The sequence below is a fragment of the Oryzias latipes genome, chromosome 7, assembly GCF_002234675.1.
Source record: "Oryzias latipes chromosome 7, ASM223467v1".
In the NCBI taxonomy this organism is placed as follows: domain Eukaryota; kingdom Metazoa; phylum Chordata; class Actinopteri; order Beloniformes; family Adrianichthyidae; genus Oryzias; species Oryzias latipes.
This window is the reverse complement of record NC_019865.2, coordinates 6,920,885-6,940,488: the sequence shown is the minus strand read 5'-3', so window position 1 is coordinate 6,940,488 and position 19,604 is coordinate 6,920,885. Positions and strand designations below refer to the sequence as shown.

Here is a 19,604-nt window from a genome sequence, read left to right as displayed (position 1 = left end):
AAGGAAAACAGTTAAATCCCCAGGGATTCAGTTACTGACTCCAATTAGACACAAGAGAAGCTGAATTTGCTGATGGAAATGAGTCCAGTCTGTTACCTGCATGTTAGCTCATGAATTACTGTCAGTCATATTAACAACGCAGATTAAAATATATCATTTTGTGAAATATTCAGGCATGGAAATCGTGGTTCACCTACAAGAAACTACCAGCTCATAAAGAAGCAGGCATGTGTTTTGGTTTTTCTCTCTCATTTGAGACAGAAACATCATCAAGATCAGGTCATTTTAGTCTCACCTTCCCCTGGTGAGACTAGCAGCAGGCTGCAGACAAAAAATAGACAGACAAAAATGAGAGAAAGAATTGAAAATATTTCTTTTTTTCGAAAAACGAAAGTTTCAAATTTTTTAATGGCAGTTGTTGGATCTTGTTGTATAAACAATGGTAATATAAAAAGCTTTTTAAGTTATACACTTAATTACATTTTTATTTATGATTTTCTTAAAAATGTAATACTTCAAACAACTAAAATGTTTTAAAGAATTTATAAAATGAAAAATAAATGAAATCTTACCAGTTATACAGTTGTTTTTCAGACAGATACAGAATACCAAACAAAACTAAATGTTTTTCCGTGTCTAAACCATTTGAAAATATTCCACTGTATAATCAAGAAATAAAAGAAACACTGAAAGCAGTTATTATGTAATCTGGACACACATCTTATCTGTGCATCTGAGCAAAAAACAACCTGCTTGGATTGAAATCTGCAAGCTAAAGAAACTTTGGAAACAGATTAAATTGTCTGATTTCTCTCCTGATTTTTATGGACGTAAAATCGTGGCAATTTTTAAAACGGTTAATATGTTACCTGAGAGAATTGAAGACTATTGCCCATTAAAAAAAATGTGCCAAAGTTGTCAACTAGATGTGCAAAAATTTCCAATAACTTTAACAGTTCACCAAATGAGATGAGTTTAGAAAGCCCTGGATGCCTTCCACTGTCAAAAACCTACAAATACCACAGAAATTCTATACTAGAAAAAGATGAGCTGACCACTTTATTTGAAACCTACAGTATTTTGGTGATTGTATCCAGATGCAATCAGTTGATGTCATGCTCTCATACAAACCAGTGTCTGCTCCAAGTCATTATAGATTCTTCCATCAACACGTCATTCACTCTTCCACCATAATCACAACAGCCAACAGTGGCACTAAGATAAAACTTAATTAGTGTCCCTCGCTGCATTCAAACAGGCTTTGAAAATCCAGACCGAAAATGATGTCATTTTCCAGGTAAACTTGGGTGAAGCCATTTCAGCAGCTCACAGACGAGTTGCTGTGGTGCCTTTTCTGCATAACATCAGACAACAGACCAAAGCAAATTTAACAAGCATCTAAAGCATCGCAACAGATTTCCATCATTAGATTAAATATCTTTCATGTCAAATCTATCTTTAAATACCCACCTGCTGTGATCAGGGACCTCACAATTATGTAAAATTGAATTCTCAAGGCCTTTCAATGTCCTGAATGAATACTGGAGGGTAATTCCACTCTGCCTCATGTCCCAGCACAACAACAGCTTTGCATTTGTGTCAATCATCTTTATTGTACATTTTTCTCTAGATAAGAACTAAAGATGCCCTCATCTACTCCTTGATTATCCTGCGTGCCACTGTCCCCCAAAAATAGCCAGGGATGAAGAGTGAGTTTAGAGGGATCAGTTATTTGTAAAGAACAAAAAATGGAAGCAAACCAGCTAAGAAATAGTGATATAAGGAGTTAGAACCACAAAGGCTGTGGGGAATTTCCACAGTTGAGAAAAGAAGATGAAGAAGTCTCCTCGGTTCTGATTGCACATTGTGCTAAATATGGCAATTTAATTTGTTTTTCATTCAACATGGAGCGCCACAATCGAGTGGCTGGAATAATATATAAGAACATGTGTGCAGAATATGGACTGGAAACCCCAAGGTCAAAATGGGAAACACCTCCGAAGGTGGTAGAAAATTAGAGGGCAAAGATCCTGTGGGACTTCCAGATCCAGACTGATGGGATGGTAATGGAGAACCAACCAGACATTGTAGTGGTGGTAAAGAACAGAGGAAAGCCATTGTGGTGGATGTGGCAGTGCCAAGCGATGGGAACATCAGAAACTGGAGAAATACCAGGGACTCAGAGAAGAACTGGGGAAAGCCTGGAAAGTGAAGGTGACAGTGGTGCCTGTGGTAATTGGAGCACTCGGGGCAGTAACCCCCAAGCTGGAGGAGTGGCTACAACAAATACCTGGAAAGACCTCAGACCTCTCAGTCCAGAAAAGCGCAGTGCTAGGAACAGCTAAGATACTGCAGGACCCTCAAGCTCCCAGGCCTCTGGTAGAGGACCCGAGCTTGGAGGAGAAAACCACCCGCGGAGGGTGAGAGGGGCGTAAGTATATATATATAGCGCTCCATCCCTTGTGCTATCCTAGGCACTTTACCATTGGGAGTTGGGTCATCTAGACCCACTAGACAGTGCTCTGAACCTTTTTTCTTCAATGATTTGTGATCTTCACTGGTGTTCCATAGATTACATGAAATCTTTCCACCTTTATCCACCTTTGTCATGGTAGGGAGAACACGTCAATGTAAGGGTGGGGTCATCTAAGATAGCACAAGGGTTAAAAATGACAATTTGTCAATCAAAGGTGCTGCTAAAAATTCAAATACAGTAAATAAAAAATATCTGAATACATGAGTCATTGAGTAATTCCTGTATATAGCCAGTAAAGATTTCAGATTACTAGCATTTGACAGGGGAAAAGCTGCTGTGTCAACCTGGAAGGATTTATGTATTTTTTTTTCTATTTGGAGAATCTTCGTAGAAACTCAAATGCGATCATAGTTCTCTAAATATTAAAAACAAAACAAAAAAAAAGAAAAGAAAAAGAAAATACACAAATAGGTTTGTTTACAGAACTATGCTTAGCTTTACTGCTCATGGGGGTCCTTGTGCATGACAGTCTGGTAAGGTTGGGTTTATTGTCAAAATTCTATTGGTCATATATGCAAGACAAATAACTTTCAAATGTGTGAACATCTTCTTAAAAACATTTAGTATACATTTTAAAGAACCGGTCAAATCGTCTTTTGATCTATTTTCAAATCGTTTCCAGTGGTCTTTTAAGTATGATTAAGCTGTTAAAGCCTAAATAGAAAAACTGACGTTTTCTAGGCCACAGTTTCTGTAGAGCTGCGGGAGTTTATTAAAAATTCACCTCTGAGTTGCAGGGAGGACTCTTGGCACAGAGTAAGCCCCTTCTCTTCCAATCCTCCATCTGTTTACATGCTCTCCCAATAGCTTACAGCCCCTTACAACATCAACCTAGCATTACCGGTGTACCAAATTATTATTACAACATTGGCGCTATCCAGTACAGTTTTGAGCCAGACTCCAGCTCAGACGAGGAAAACAAAGACGTACATGGATCCCTTTTGTCTACAAATGAATGCATCAGAATGGAGCGGAGCAGGGAGCTTGAGGTCTGCTGCAGTACGTAACGTCTACATCAAAAATATGATCTTTTTCAAACTGCTTTTTTTTCATCTGCTCCTGATTCACTACTATTTGAATAAAGATAAACTCGGAAATGCGATTTAAAGCCTAATTTTCTTGATATATGCCGTACATCATTAGGGCATGAGCTATGTTTAACATGTTAAAAACACTACTTTCATTGGAAAGGGTTTATATGTATATTGAACAAGCAGGTCTGTAATTAAATCTTTCAATTAACTGCTAAAAGGTAAGACTGGTCTCTTACTGGGCAGCAACAGTTTGGAGACACAAATAAGACTAATTTTTACTTGGAATCGCACGGAAATTAAAACAAAATCCTAATTAAATTACAGCTTGAATCCCCCTGATACAGTAAAGGGACAAACGTCTTCTGTGATGTGTTAGTTTTCAAAACAGAGCGCAGGAGGGCAGTCCTCAAAAGACTAATCTAGAAAAATAAAAAGGAGGAAAAGGCGACAACACAAGGGGCACAGGCATAACAACAGGTTATAAAGTAGAGTTCTTTGTGTTGAAACAACCTTTAACAAACAGTGCATCAAAGGAAATACAATAACCTGCTGCTTCCTTTCACTAAAAGCCTGTTTTAATAAGCCTGTGAATGAACGGTGTGCACACGTGCACACATGCTTCTTCATGGTAAAAGCAAGAAGACAAAGACAACTGGGTTTAATAGCAGGAAGAGGGTTCAGTGGTGAGGGGTACAACAAAAATATCGAGGTCTAAAGAGGCTAAAGGCCACGTTTTATTGAATCGTGTGCATTGAAAGCAATGAAAAGACCATTTTACATACCTACTCCCCCATGGAGAGACACGTCTCAGCTCTCAGTCAATATTTCAAAGTGAAGGCTCAAGGGCTTGTGGTCACATTTAATGTAAAAAGATACCTATGTTACCATTCAGGATTAGATGGGTTTTTTTATCTTCAAGACCAAAACTTTAGTCGTGTTCTTTGTAAAAGAAAGAGTTTACACAGCACATTTATCATAAAGCAAACTGGGCCACAATTTCCTCACTAAAAGGAGTTTCTGGTACATTCTAGCAAAGGGTTATTTCAACTCAACTTTAAGGTTAAAGCATTTCATTAAAGAAGGAAGTCATGTCACTTTTTTCAGAGGCGCTGAAAGTCATATTCTGTTACTTTTGGACCAGACTAACAGAGCTCTTTATTCCTAGGCTACAAGACTTTCCAGTCTTTTCTGGAAATGAGACAGTACCTTCCAGCTAACTACAAAAAAGAGTATTTATTTAGTGTGCTGATTCTTGATGTTTAGAGTATCTACTTTCATGTAAGCACTCAATCGAATTCTTTTCTCTTTCTGTTAATCCCATCTGCGGCCAAACGTCCACGTTTGTTGGTGGGAAATGTGGTGATCCAGTAAAGATGTACTACCAACAACTGGACTCTGTTTGGCTAATCTCCTTCCTGTCCAGCTCTGCTCTGCTATGTTCTGCTTACTCAGGCTTTCTCTGCAGCTGGCTGGAGAGGGAAGCACCAGAACAAACACCACCAAAGGGTTCTTTGTTCAGCCGCGTCAGAAAATGCAGCCATCCTCTTTTTTTTTCTTTTTTCTCCCATTGTCCGATCACCTCCCACATATACCGAGCTTGCGATCAAGTCTTCTCCCCCCGCCTCTGTGCGCTAACAATGCTTCATCTCTGTTCCCCAGCCCACATGCTGGGATACCACAGAGGGGTGCCGCAAACCTCTCTCCCTCCATCTTCCTTTATCCCCCCCCTTCATCATTACCAAAACCTTCATCCTTCCCTGCATCCTTCTCCCAAATGGGTGACCTCATCCAACACCCACATTACAGTGACTTCACCACCTGGCAGCTGCAGTCAAGGCCGCAGAGCAGGGTGTTGGCGGAGAGGACAATTAATGCCGCCACAGTGTCTGGGGACAAGGGCGCGAGATATCCAGGCAACATCAGCCACCTCATTGATTCATCTCAGCCTTTATGGGTTTTATTTGTCACTGGTAGCCGATGAAAAACACCATTTGTCTTGTCTGGGAAATTAAAGTGATGCAACTGTTCAAGGCCACCATTGCGTCCGAACAAGGCCACCAATGTGGTGACAAACACTCGTCTCAGTGTGTCGAAGTCTTATCATTGTGGAGTAAAGCTCTGGGATTTTAGATACAGAAAGAGGAGCTTCTCTGATTTAAACACTTTTGTTTAAACTGTGAGAAGGGACTCTTTTCTCTAGTGTCATCAGGATTAATTCTAAGTCAATTATCATTACAGGAAATGCCCACTTTTAACAGTAAACTTTCTCAAATAAATCCTTTTGTACTGTAATGCAAATCTAGCTCTAGATAATGTCATCCTGTATTATTTATAACCCAACTTTTTTTGTAAAAGAAAAGAAAATAAATGTTGTGCCTGATAAGCAGGAAAGTGACACTTCTGAACTGCCGTCTCAAACAAGTATTTATATTTTTTTTATCTCCACCATTTAGGACATTATAGTCAGATCAGACACAACAGACGCTACAACCCCAGTATTTCAGGCCCATATGTCTATTCTTTCAAAAAAGAAGGGAACATTTTGTTTTTTTGTGCTTCAACTTCTTAGTCTCATAAAAAGAGTTTTTACCTCTGCAGCAGTTCATACATGCTTTAGGCCAAATTTACTAAAGCATTCTTGGTTAGGGGCTCCTCCTCCTTTCTTACTTTACCAGAAAAACATCAGACTGAGACATTAGACTAAGGGTTTCATGGATATATTATGCTAACTTTCATTCGAAGTGAAATTTATTTCTCCATTTGGAATTTGAGCAGCTGAGATAATTTGAAAGCGCAACAAATGTGAACAAAGACTGACATCTGCTGGACATTTGGACCAATCACATCTATTGCTTTACTGTTGTGCAAAACCAGTTCTATTTCACCCCACCTGACCACCGAAGGTGGTGGTCTAAGCACTGAAGAATCCTTCTTGCATATGGCTAGTTCAAGAATTTACTGACAAGAAAGTCACCTGAGACCTCCCACCGACCCACTTGAGGCTATAATGTCATGTGGAACCGGGAGCACAGTCCCAAACTCTTCTCCCGAGAATGCAAGGAACCCGAGGGGCCGGGAACTCTAGTGGTCACCCAAGGTTCATGGAACGTAGTTACATGTAACTTTCAGCATTTGTTTGATTCCGTCAAGTGGAGAACTTGGCTTTAGGTTGGCTTTTAAATAATCTATTATATGACACTTAATGGCATGTAATAGATAAAATATCATTACAAAAAGCAGTTTTATTAGATTTTGAGATACTTTATCTTTTATTTTTCAACAATTGTTTTTGTCAAAATGTTTGCACATTTCCATAAATAAAGTAGCACAGTTGAAAGGCAGTGGCAAGTGGAAGAAACTATGAACCACTCTTTTGGCCTTGTTTGTGCTCATAGATGCTGCTGAAGCCAAAGAGCAGTGTTGACGAAGCAGTCAGCTTGTGTGTCCACCCTGGACAGAGAATGACCGTCTTCTGGAAACCATAACAATCTAGAAAGAGCAAAAAATACACAAACAAATCACACAATAAGTATGATTACATTTGATTTGGTAAAGTTTCTTTTTGTTACTTGATTAGATTAGATTACATTAGATTTAGATTAGATTCTATTTGCTTTATTGTCATTGTCCATTGTATGATATTAATGGGTTGAAGCATCACCATTTTAGTGCAAAAAATAACGAAAATCATGAAATATAATATCAAATAAATCAGTATGTAAAATATGTACAAGTGTACAATATAAACTGTAATATAGAATGACCAAATTTGTTTGCAGACATGTCAGATTGGTCAGAGCTCATTCAATTTAAGAAAAATTGTTGGCAAACAAAATGGATTGGAGCTGGTAAATTGCTTTGACTTGCAACCGTAGTCTTCCTCATAGGGTTTTGTGCCCAAAGTGGTGCATTACAATCAGCTTCATGTTTTTGACGAGGCAGACAGAAGTTGTTTACATTAAATTTTGTTTGCTTGATCCTAAAGGTCTTCCTGGTGCCTCCTGTTATCCTAATGTTGTTTTTTGTCCCATTTTTCTTGCATCAAGCATTCATCTTGTCTTTCTGACGAAAACTGAACCACTAGCCGCGGTTACATGTGCAAAATATCTTGATGGGATCAAAGATTGGATTAGAATTCAACATGGGGCGAGGGCGGAGCAGCGCTTCAGACCGGGCGTCCACAGAGCAGCCGGTCGGTTCTGTTTGCGCTCAAAAGCCTTCTCTGGAGCAAAACACCGTCTAGGCATGACGTAAACCAGAGCAGTAGTGACACACGATCGGAATGAACCGTTTACATGCACAACCATCCGATCGACAATCGGAATAACCCACCTATCTTGATCGGAAAGAAATTTTGATCCGAACGAGTCTGATCAGGGCAGACTATTCCGAACGGCGTGTTTTTTACATGACGTGTTTACATTCTGATCAGGCGTTCTTTCCGACTACTTTTGTCCACGTAAACGCAGCTAGTGACATTATATGAGAACTGGACTGAATGACCCCTACCCCCATGGTGTTCCAAACAGGAAGTACCTCCCAGCTCCATGAAGCCAAAATCCCACAGACTTCTCTAGAGCAGTGTTTTTCAACCTTTTTTGAGCCACGGCACACTTTAACCTTGACAAAAATCCCGCGGCACACCAGCATCCAAAAAAAAAAAAAAAATAAGCAGAAATTCATGGTCTCTATTGATCGACAGCCCCCCCCCGCAATCTCACGTGCATTTTGTGATAATTGTGGCCAAAAAAGCAGGACGTTGCGGCTGTTTTTTCTAAGAGATGAAATAAAAGTTAAATTAGAAAATTAGAAAAAACTGTTTGTTTGTCCGTTGAGGTTTCTAGACATTTCACGCGCACTCATTGTGCGCTCGGACACTGGCCCTTTAAGCCAATGCATCATGGGAGATGTAGTGTGAAAACTGCCGAAAAAGGGCAGAAAGACTCGCGTCTGTGAGCTTCATTGTTTTGTTCACGGTCTGACACGGTCTGACACCGGATTCTGTGGAAAGCTACACCGCTAAAGACGAGCTTTAGCTGGTATTTTTGTTGGAACTGAGAGAATTTATGAGCAGAATTAAGAACAAGGAAGTGAAGACTTTAACCACTTCTGATTGGTCAGACTGCTGACATGTGATTAAGCCTTCAACAATGATTGGCGGAGACAGGTAAAGGGGCGGGACTTTTCCGCAAACCGCTATAGCTGCAGGTAAATACCGTCATTCTTATCAAAATGTCTTTAATAGAATCAAATAAACACAAAGAAAAAGTAATTTTAAGATCTTTTATATTCCTCACTACTCAGTGTTTTATCAGGGCCTGTTTGGATGAACAAAGAGCTGATTTCCTGGAGATGGAAAATGTTTTTAGATCAGTGAATGATTAATGAGGGTAATTTCCCACGGCACACTTGACCATCTCCCACGGCACACTAGTGTGCCGCGGCACACTGGTTGAAAAACACTGCTCTAGAGTAATAAACAGCTGTCACTCAATCATTCTATTGGTCAGAATAACCATTCCTAACCATTTTGCACAATATTTCTTTCTTTATTGCAAGTTGTAAACTGCCCTTAACAAACGTTTGTGGTCTCACGTTGAAAAGTTTGATTGACAGATTCTCTTGAGCCCAATTTCAGTGGTAGGGGTGTGGCTTTTGAACAAGCTCACTTCTGATAGGCAAGAGGGGTTGCCATAAAAATGATGACTCAGATCGACTCTGACCAGTCACTACTTACTGAAGATTTCTGACTTCAACACAATGGCGTCCGTTTTGTGAAAAAAATAGCGAGTGAATTGATGTCATTTCATTAAAGCTTGAAGTAAACTATTTTCTATGGGTGACATCACACTCAGTCAGATCGGTTCTCATATACAGTCAATGGTGTGAATCCATTGTTGTCTAATTATAATATGTGGTTTTGTTGCAGTAATTAGTCATGTTTCCATGTTCACTTGATATTAGCAAAGGGTATTATTACCTCATTGTAACTTTCTTTGTCTTTTTGGTGGATTTTGTTTTCTTTTAGGTTCTTTGGACGTTGTCATTTGTTATTAGCCCATATTGCATACTGGCTGAGTTCTCTTCCTGTCTGTCCTTGTCTTTGATAATGCCTGTCTATTCTAAAACTGATGATGTGTTTCGCTCTGACGACCATAAAAAATATTGATCAGTTGTGTGCAATTTCTTTATACTGTTGTTTTTATTTTGCTGTCATGATAGAGCTTCATCTCTGACATATTTGTCTCCCAAATATTGCATTTGATGCTGTGTTGTACCTGACAGGTGAAGCTCTGGTCTTCAGCACTTTGTAAAGCTCCAGCCCCTGATGAGGAGACACTCGCCTGTCTTTGCCCCCCAGCATCAGCAGGACCGCTGCCTTGATCTGCACACCACAACACTACATTAAGGACCATGTTTGTTGGCCAGAATGCTTTATATTTGTACATTTAGGTACATCAGTAAGAAAATGTTGACCCTTTTTATAAAAACCTTTAACAGATTTTAAAAAAATCCTGAAATGGCTAAAAGAACAAACATCATATCCACTTAAAGCTTAGTTTAAAAGCAGTGTGCGTGAGCCTGACCTGAACTGCATGAGTGATGGGGGATTTCTGCAACAAAGCAGCCAGGACCTCAGCAGTGGGAACGCTGTCATAGGAGAACTGAAAGCCTGCACTGGTGTAGCGCCTCGACGTGACAACATAAAAGGATTCACATGAGGTGAGCATGAGCTATTCAATATAACTAAGCTGGAGTGTGATGCATGGAATTAGCTGCCGTGTCTGCGTTTCCCTCACCAGTCCACTATATCACTGGTTCCCAGTAACGTGGCCGCGTTAATGACGGGGTTCCTGGCTGCACACGCTTTGTAGAAGTCCGGGTACTGACCAACCAAATGGCAACACAGGAAACCACCATGAGAACCGCCAATCACAGCAACCCGCTTGGGGTCGAGGGTCTCATCGCTCCACAGCGCAGCAAGAACACCTCGCTTTGAGAAAACATGAAGATCATGAAGAACATCTGCTCCCTCAGCTCCTCACAGACCAATGAATGATACATTTTATCATTACAGAAAATAAATGCCTCACAGTTGTTTCTGAATTTGTTGGTACCTGCACATCCTTTACGTCCTGAGAGCCAATATTACCGATCAGGGACAGAATGCTGTCCTGACCAAACCCTGTGGATCCTCGATAATTCACTGCAGGGAGGCAGGAATGGGAAAAAAAACATTAAAAAAGACAAAATAATCTAAAGCTTCACATTTATGTAAAAAATCTCATGAGACTTCATATTTTATAAATAGGACAAACTAATTTAAGCAGATATTTCAAATGAACAGTCCTGCTGAAGGTCAAGGTTTATCTGACAGAAATATGGGGACAGAAAATACCACAAGATGTTCAAGGCTGGGTCATGAAAAAAAAAACTTTTTAAGTTTTCGGTTTGTTCTATTAGCAAATATTATTCATTATACAAGTTTATTATTTTATTTTGAGATAATTTGTTTTGTTTGGCTTATTATTAGGGTAAAAAGTATGGGACCCAAATCCAAATGAGTTTTGAGAGAAAACCAGAGTTTAAAAAAAATGTAGAAAATGTAAAAATAGTTTTAAATTAAATTCGAAGGAAATATTTAATTGGGGAAAAAATGTATTACTTTGCAAGAGATTTTAAACTGAAAGTAAAGAGGGAGAGCAACAAAAAAATAAAAATACAAAACAGCAGTCTACCAATATTTCTTTCAATTTTTAAAGGTGGAAGTTTGAAAAAAAAATTAATTTGCAATTTTATTTTTCAAATTTTCAAAATTTCCTTCAAGTTTACAATGTGTGCTTTCAAGTTTAAAGCTGTTTTAAATCCTTCACATGTTCTCACAATCTGGATTTTCATTCACTTTAAACTGATCCTAATTTGTCCTCATAAAAACCTGAATTACTTTTTTTACTGGATCCAAAAATTCTCAGACTGAAGAGTTTGTGGCGTTTTGCACAAAAATGGTAAAAACTTACTTTCAACATGACGCGTCATTTTTGTAACAGACTTGTGCAGAAATGTGTCTTACCCATGAGCACAGCACAGCCCAGTTTAACCAGCCCAGCTGTGGTGCTGTTCCACTCTGCAGGGAACTGTGAGTGGGGGCCACCTGGAGGAGCATACAGTACAAAAATGAACTACATGAACTATAGTTTGGCACATTTTCATACCTTTTCTATTAAAAAAGAGAACACAAACCATGGATGAAGACAACCAGGGGTATTCTGCTGTCACAAAACGGACGTGAAGGTTTAACCAGGACAGAACCAAAGTCCAGACCAGCTGGATGAGATAAGGACAGATTGGTAAAATATGGAGAAGAATCTAAAACTCAGTGCAGCAGAAACGAAAAGCTCACGATATTGCGTGTTGTCTTCTTCTGGAGGGGGTTTAATATCTAGACTGGTCCAGCTGAAGTCAAAGGTCATGGCAGGCTGCTGCAGGGTTTGCCAGGTCATAGCCTCACTTTTCTCTGGAAGGAATCCGACCCTCTGTGCAAACATCCAAGCAGCAGACAGAAATGTCTTTACTTGCTTATTTTGCTAGAGAGGCTACGCTAGCCTGTTACCATTATCCAAGATATACGTAGAGAGTGACGCCATATTGGAAAGGTCTGTAAACAATGAGATACTTTTTAGCGGATCCAGCAACATGACCATAAAATGCTTAATTTCCGGGTGGCATTTGCTGAAAAGCCACTGCTGTGGGGGACATGCACCCAGCGGGCTTCGCTCACCGTGACCAAGGAAATACTGGTTAGTTTCTTTTCCTCCACTTAGTAAAATGCTTCAATTCAACAGGTCATTTTCCAAAAAACAAAAACAAAAATTGGTGGTCCAGCCAGAAAACGTGGAAATGGTGCAAAGTCTAATGCTACCATTGACTTTGAATAGACTGCAAGATCAGCCTAAACATTCACTATTCCGACAGTAAACTCACACAAAATTCCCTAAAACGTTTTCTAAAAGTTATTTCCTTTATTAGCTGTCAGTAATAATTTACTTGTGGGAAGTCACATCCTTGTTTTTTCACTTCTGTTTGTGCAATTGTTGCACGCCAGTGAGCCGGGATCTCGACCTATCCAATATGGGGTCAAACTTTGCTTACGCAAAAAAATAGCATAGCGACTCTAGCTTATATAACTCGTTGCTAGATTCCTCCTTTGTTTCCTGAAGCTAAATAAGGATCAATGTGCTATGGTAGTGAAGCCTGCAGATATTCAGTATGTAATTCTTGTCTATTCAGTTATGATGAAATGTCGTGTAAATGTTCCTGTACATTTTTTAATAAAAAAAGTTATTAAATGTGATTAAATTAAATTAATTACTCTCAAAAATGCGTCTTCTTTACTATGCCTTTTTTTGGGCTGCTGCAACTAATGTTTAAAAAGTTACAGTAAATTTCCTAAGAGGGTTTGTGGAAGTGTAGTTAGGAATATCTCCTACCAGAGTTGGGGGGGTGTTAGGACTGGAGCAACAGACCACCATCAGGTCTCTCTGGATGGTCAGCAGCTTCCAACTGCCACAATCTCTAGAAGCAGCAGAGAGATCTGCAGCACATAAACTGATCGTGAAGAACTCAAAGAGGGTACAGAGGACACAACATTAAAAACTGTGAACCTGACATGGAACTATGATGGCTAGACATGTATAATTATCCTTGATGATCCTCTATGAACAGTTTCTATGCAATTTTCGTCCATCTCTCAGCACCGAGACTGCCATGGTAGAAATTGTCTTCAGCAGCTGATTACTATCCAACACTATTCATCTAAACATCTCCATATGATTGGCATCATAACCAAACTCTTACCATCTTAGATTTCAATATTTCTGACCATACTAAGTTCCTTTAACTCAAGAGTTTTCACAATCACAAATATCTTCTATGTGGTGTCCCTCAGGGCTCTGTCCTGGAACACTTACTTTTTATTCTATACTTACTTCTTCTTGGCAATGTCATCAGGAAATATAACATTTTGATTCTTTGCAGATGACATCCTGCTCTATATGGTCAAAAATTAACTGCATCATACCTTCTACATCTGTCTTTTGCTCCTGATGAAGATGAGACAGCGGAGGAGGCAGTGGGGGTGGAGGAAGGAAAGACTCAGAGGCTAGAGAAGGAGCTGGAAAAGGAGGAGGAGGAGGAGGAGGAGGAGGTGGAAAAAGAGGGTAGCGTGGAGCAGGTAAAGTAGAGAGAGGAACAGCTGGAGGAGGAGGAGGAGGTAGAGGAGTATGAGAAGACCAACAAGGAGACGGAGGAGGAGGAAATGTGGGAGAGAGTGGGGTAGGCGGAGGAGGTGGGAAGAACATAGATGGAGATGAAGTAAGTAAAGTTAAGGGAGGAGGTGGAGGAAAAGGTGGGCTCTTACTATCAGAGAGGGACAAGACTTTCTTTGACTTCCTGTCCACAACAAAGAGATCCTGATGAGACACAAATGAGAGAAGCAACAGAATGACATAACTTAGTATAAAAAAGTCATCAGACACCTAAAAAGCCCTGTGGCGAATGTTAAAGTGGAAGCTTGCGATCGTACCTTCCAGTTTCTGCAGGCGCTGCTGAACACCACCCTCTGGCTGTCTGCAGACCAGCAGCAGGGCGAAAGAGTCTCATACACGCCTGCAAACTCACCTGAGATGGATAGAAAAAGCTCTCACAGCCCACATAAAGACAAACTATTTCCCTTTTCTGTAAATTAATGTAGAGATAAGTCATTACTACCGTATTTTTCGGCCTATAAGTCGCTTCTGAGTGTAAGTCAATAACTCCACCAAGCCTGGTGGAGTTATTCAGAAAATACATCATTTGGTGTAATGTTGCACTCACACTGAACACTGAACTCATGTATCAAAATAGTGTCCCCCGCCTGTCTTTTAACGCACGTCAAATTTGCTACTCAAGTCCAAAAATCTGCTCATAAACTTGACGCTCCTGCTGGATGTGGGAGAAGTTATCGTCAACTTTTAAGCCTCATCGCTGCAATGTTTTTCTTCCAAATAAAATTGGTAATCACGACTACATGTCTGGGTTCATGAAATCATTCAGATATTCTCACCATCTACTGGAGGAGCTGCGTCTGAACTATGGACACTCTCAGCACTACCTCTGTCTCTCTGTGACCCAGTTTGACAAATTGCTGCCCCGCATTAGTCGGAGGATGGATAAATAAAAACAAAAATAGTAATTTCTCAATGCAAATAGGAAATGTATCATAAAGTTTAGGAGAAACATGATCACATTCTCTTCCATGTTTGTTTTGGAAGGCGCATCTTCTTCTCCGTTTCTGTAAGTAGCAAATACTGTTTCATACATCTACCGTGCCCTCTAGCAGTTGTTAGTGGGAAAATAATAAATATATGTGGCAATATATATTTTTTAAATCAAATATAAGTTGCTCCTAAGTTTAAGTCGCCTCCCTGGCCAAACAATGCAAAAAAACTTGACTTGCACTTGCATGTACATTAGCAGGTATAACCTACCAGCCTGAGGTCTGTTAAGGACATCAATCAGTGCAGAGGTTTTCCTGCTCTTCAGGTCCAGCTGCAACAACACAAACAGTTAACAGATGAAACACAAAAACCAACACAAAACTACAGCACACCTGCTGTAGGCTGAGGCACTGGTGGTGAGGACCAAACACCCTGCCCTGCAGGAAGATCAGCGTGGAGCCGTCAGGACTCAGCCGAGGGCAGGACACCGACAGGTTTGCCCCTGAAAGACGCTCTGTTTTCAGGGGGGAGAGTGGACAGCACAGAGATCAGACTGGCAGAGATGGAAAGTTTAACAGTGAGGTCACAGGTGAAATTCTCACCACAGCGTCCCTCCATGTCGAGTACAAATAAAGATGAGCTGGAAGAGAGTACAGAGATGAGGAGAGGCAAAAGTCACATGCACATTTGGGGACATTTGACCAACCTTTTAAATTATTCTAAACTTAAAGGCCTTAAGGCTTTAAAAATTACTTCTTTTATTTTGTTGTAAAAACAGTAAAGAAATGTAAAAAAAAAGTATATATCAAGTTTCTAAAATGTCTTTTCTTCCCCAAAAAATAATCATTTTAAATTAAATAAGGTTTTTACAAAAATGTACAATGAAGCATTAAGTTCATTCTGCAAATTAAAGTTTACTACAATAAGAATACTTGGATACAAATGTCCGGGTTTACTTCAGGGAGAAAAATATATATATGTCCTTAGAATTCACAGTTTAGTGTGTCTGTGTCAGTTAACCTCCTGACAACCAGAATTGTCCAAAATTGTACAAAGTTTTTTTTTTAATCCACCAAAAACTACAATTCCAAGAGCCCGACCCCTTCACATTTGGCGTCACTAAAAAAGTTCTAAAAATGTTCTCTGTAGAAACCAAAAGGAGTTATTTCAGTAGTCTGATGTGGTTGGAAGATATTCAGGCTTAGAAAAGTTTACTAGAGGACACATTTGTATTGCTGGCAGTCTTATTGCTGAATAACAATAAATGTTGCATCTTTCTTACCTTCGGTTGGAGCAGAACTTCAGTCCCAATCTGAAGGGTTCATGGTACCAACCAACAAAAAATACTGACTGATAGTCAGGAGCCCACAGAGCCTGGAGATAACACACACAAATACATAAATGCACACGTAAACACACAAACACAGCCTCAAAACTGACAGCTTCACATCATGTTCATGCTTTTGGCTCCAAACTCTTCAATAATTCAAAAAGTTGCCAGCTTCTCTCAAAGTGATGATAAAAAAAATCTTTACCTGTCCGGGTGAGACGTCCTCCGGGACTCCCTGCAACACATCAACAACACCACTGTGCAGATCCACCACACAGACCACTGGGACACTCTTACTGGTCAGAGCCTCCCCCCAGTCTTCACAATACACATTCCTGTCCTGTTTGAATACAAATGGATCAATGTGAGACAAATGACCCAAGGGGAACGCATGCATGTGAGCACTTCATACCTCTCTGCATGCAGACTCTCCACCTGCTGAGGAGTTCCTGCTCTTCTCTGCCACATACAGCAGTTTGTCCTCACATTCAGACCATGACAGAGAGCCAAACTGGGCTGGAAGCACACAAGTGAAGGATTAGCGGTACTTTAACAGAGAAATACGTAGACGCATCTCAGTGAGGAAGAAGCTCGGCTTTACTCACCATCGTCATACACTCTGCCATGAATGTTAAGGGCAGTGAGGTTGAGGCATTTTCTGAGTCCATGGCAATCCCAGATCTAAGCAGCAACAAACACAGACAACAGACTGTTTGACCAACAGGCTTATTTGGGATGCTGGGATACAGCCGCTTTACCTCAAGCAACTGCTGGTTTCCAGACTCTCTTACAATGGCCTTTAAGCCCCGGATAGGAGAAAAGGCCCTTAGTAACCTGCAGTGCAAAAAAATAAAAAATACAAAAATACCCGATTAGAACCATAATAAACACAAGACTGGGCTGGAAGGAAATGGTTTTCATGGAAAAAATCTCTGCGATTCCTGCCATTTTAAAGCAAAATTAAATCTTGAACCTTGCTATAAACAGAAATGTTTAGTAAAATTCCTCCGATAATTGGAAATACTATGTCTTAAAATAAGGCGTGTTTTAGTCAAAAAAAGTTTTTATCTTTTAATTTGGAATATTTATACATATTTCCCTCAAATACATCATATTTTAAGTGCTACAACAGCCAAATTATCCTCATTTCTTTTTTTATAATCATCTTAGAGTAAGAATAGAAATACGCATTTCAAGATAAACCTGTTATAAATACTATAAGGGTCAAATAAAACTTTCCAGTTTCCCTAACTCAAGCAAATCGTTTTCTCAACATCACAAATGAAGCCGGTGCTTCAAAGTATTACGGTGTGTTGAGTAAAAAAAAGGTTTAGTAAAGATTTTGCTCAAAGTATGTTTTCAAGATCAAAATTTCAACAAAATATTCAGGATTTATTGTCTTAAAACAAGTCGTTACATGTAACCGAGAACTTCCTAGTATAGTTGTTTTGTCTTATATCAAGTTTGATAAGATATTTAAACCAAAAACTAGGGGGTCTGCAGGTCGTGACAAACTTTCACTGCAAATTTCTCCAGCATGGGACAAAAAGGTTTTGACAGAACTGACTCTCCAGAGACGGGTGTAAACGGTCCGGGTGGGAGAACGGTTCTGACGGTCTTGTGGTTGTTGGTGTCGGCGATCAGAGTCCACTGCTGCGAGTAATGAAGCCTAGAACCTCGGACCAGATCACTTTGACTCCAGTCTGCATGCAGACACAGACAAAAGGTTGGGTTCATGAAGTATAGCTGTTCACATTATCACAGATGCACACATTTTAAAGAATAGCCCTTGTGCTATCCTAGGCACTTTAACATTGGGAGCGGGGTCATCTAGACCCACTAGACAGTGTGCTAAACCTTTTTTCTTCAATGATTTGTGATCTTCACTGGTGTCCATGGATTACATGAAATCCTCTTCACCTTTATCCACCTTTGTCATGGTAGGGATAATGTCAAGAGACAATGTAAGGATTGGGTCATCTGGACCCCATTGTTTTTTTTCATAAACAAATGAGTTCACTTATAGAACTTTTGAATCTCTGATGTCAGCATTAGACCTAAAAACATTTGGGTTGGAGCAAAAAAAAAACGGATTAATTAATTCATGATACGACACAGATGCAAGAAAAATAAACAAAAACATTTATAAATTCCCTCATTGTTTATAATATAGCTGATATATGTTCTAATAAGTTTGTTTGCCATTATGAGGTGCTGCTTTTCATTGTCATACGCGAGAGATGGTGGAGAAACATGAGAGTTGGGAATGTTTATCCTCTTGCCGTGGGGCATGCTGGGATTGATGCTGTTGGCTCGGTTAGCTCACCTGCTGTCACTGAGTAGACTCGATATTCTGGGAGCTCTTCCACCTTAACATGAGCAGAAACTGGGGTTGGAAAGCCGCTGACCTCCGCGTACACCCCGGCAATTTGTCCGGTCTCCATCCGGGTCTGCCGCTGATCCAAAGCATCTATTTTATCCACTAGAACCGCCGGAAAGTGTCACCACTGCAGCGCCTCCATGTTAAATCCACCGATGGACTATACCACTTTCTCTCGATTTGGAGGGGTGCAACTCACAAAGAGACAACCAGAGGCGCCAGAGTCCAAAAAAGATACAAATTCGCGGAGGCAATATTTTTTTCTCCAGGTATAGACGAATGGACCAAACTCTGAGCTTTTTGGCTATTTTCCAAATCTAAATAAAAATTCAAATGGAAAAAGAAAATTATGGACTTTAAATGGTCTTCTCAATGTGGCTTAAAGGAATATTGGCCATGGTTATAACCAAAGCACATTTTCTCTACCAAATTAACAATTAATTCTATATGTTCAAGTTCTGCTCATTACTGCAATACTTGACTGCTCTCAACATGATCCCAATTTCTAAGTCCTTTATAACATAATTAACACATTACACAAGGAAATTGTTTTTTTACAACGGTTCTAAAAGAAACTGCAGATGTCAAGACTAAAAATACAATTACTATATGATAAACAGTAGTAAGTGTGCAGTGGCTATGAGATTAACCTTTGTAGACCTGCAGTTTGATCCATCCATACTCCAAACCCACTCAATGCCTTTCAGGGCCACAGGGATGCTGGGGCCTATCCCACCAACTGTTGGATAAAGACAGGGCGCATCCCAAACGGTTTGCCAGTCCACCGCAGGACATTAGGGGATAACCAATTGATTATTTTCTAAATTTAGAATTTATAGAGTTGTGAATCTGAGCAATGCAGTTTTAATAACTACGATTTTTTGTCATTTCTAAAATAATTATCAAGATACACAATGTTTCAAGTTTTTAGGATTTATTTCATTTGGAAATAAATTCACTGAAGCACACAAACATGCATCTTTCATCTATATTTGAACTGAAAGTCTAAAAAATTTCATAAATGTGACTTCTGCAGTTCAAGTAATTATAAATGGCATAAAAAGACGAA

General features: G+C 39.7%; 1 protein-coding gene across 2 annotated transcripts; it reads right to left on the bottom strand.

Annotated features, from left to right (window-relative positions):
• Nucleotides 1–6,810: 6,810 nt before the first annotated feature.
• Nucleotides 6,811–18,712, bottom strand: LOC101170588 (acylamino-acid-releasing enzyme). 2 transcript variants are annotated; one of them, XM_020704497.2, is made up of 22 exons: nt 18,482–18,712; nt 17,723–17,858; nt 16,914–16,989; nt 16,761–16,836; nt 16,568–16,671; nt 16,361–16,495; nt 16,108–16,199; nt 15,428–15,465; nt 15,218–15,339; nt 15,096–15,156; nt 14,153–14,247; nt 13,988–14,039; nt 13,649–13,822; nt 13,059–13,162; nt 11,972–12,104; nt 11,812–11,895; nt 11,642–11,722; nt 10,689–10,777; nt 10,371–10,564; nt 10,158–10,260; nt 9,849–9,955; nt 6,811–7,059 (listed from the first exon to the last, which is right to left on the bottom strand). In XM_020704497.2, the coding sequence occupies exons 1-22, from the start codon at nt 18,597–18,599 to the stop codon at nt 6,960–6,962; spliced, it is 2,274 nt and encodes a 757-aa protein (XP_020560156.1). In that variant the 5' UTR covers nt 18,600–18,712; the 3' UTR covers nt 6,811–6,959. The 2 variants fall into 2 exon arrangements, with proteins under 2 accessions (XP_020560156.1, XP_011475146.1); XM_011476844.3 differs by lacking the exon at nt 13,649–13,822 and having other exon boundaries at nt 18,482–18,711.
• Nucleotides 18,713–19,604: the final 892 nt, after the last annotated feature.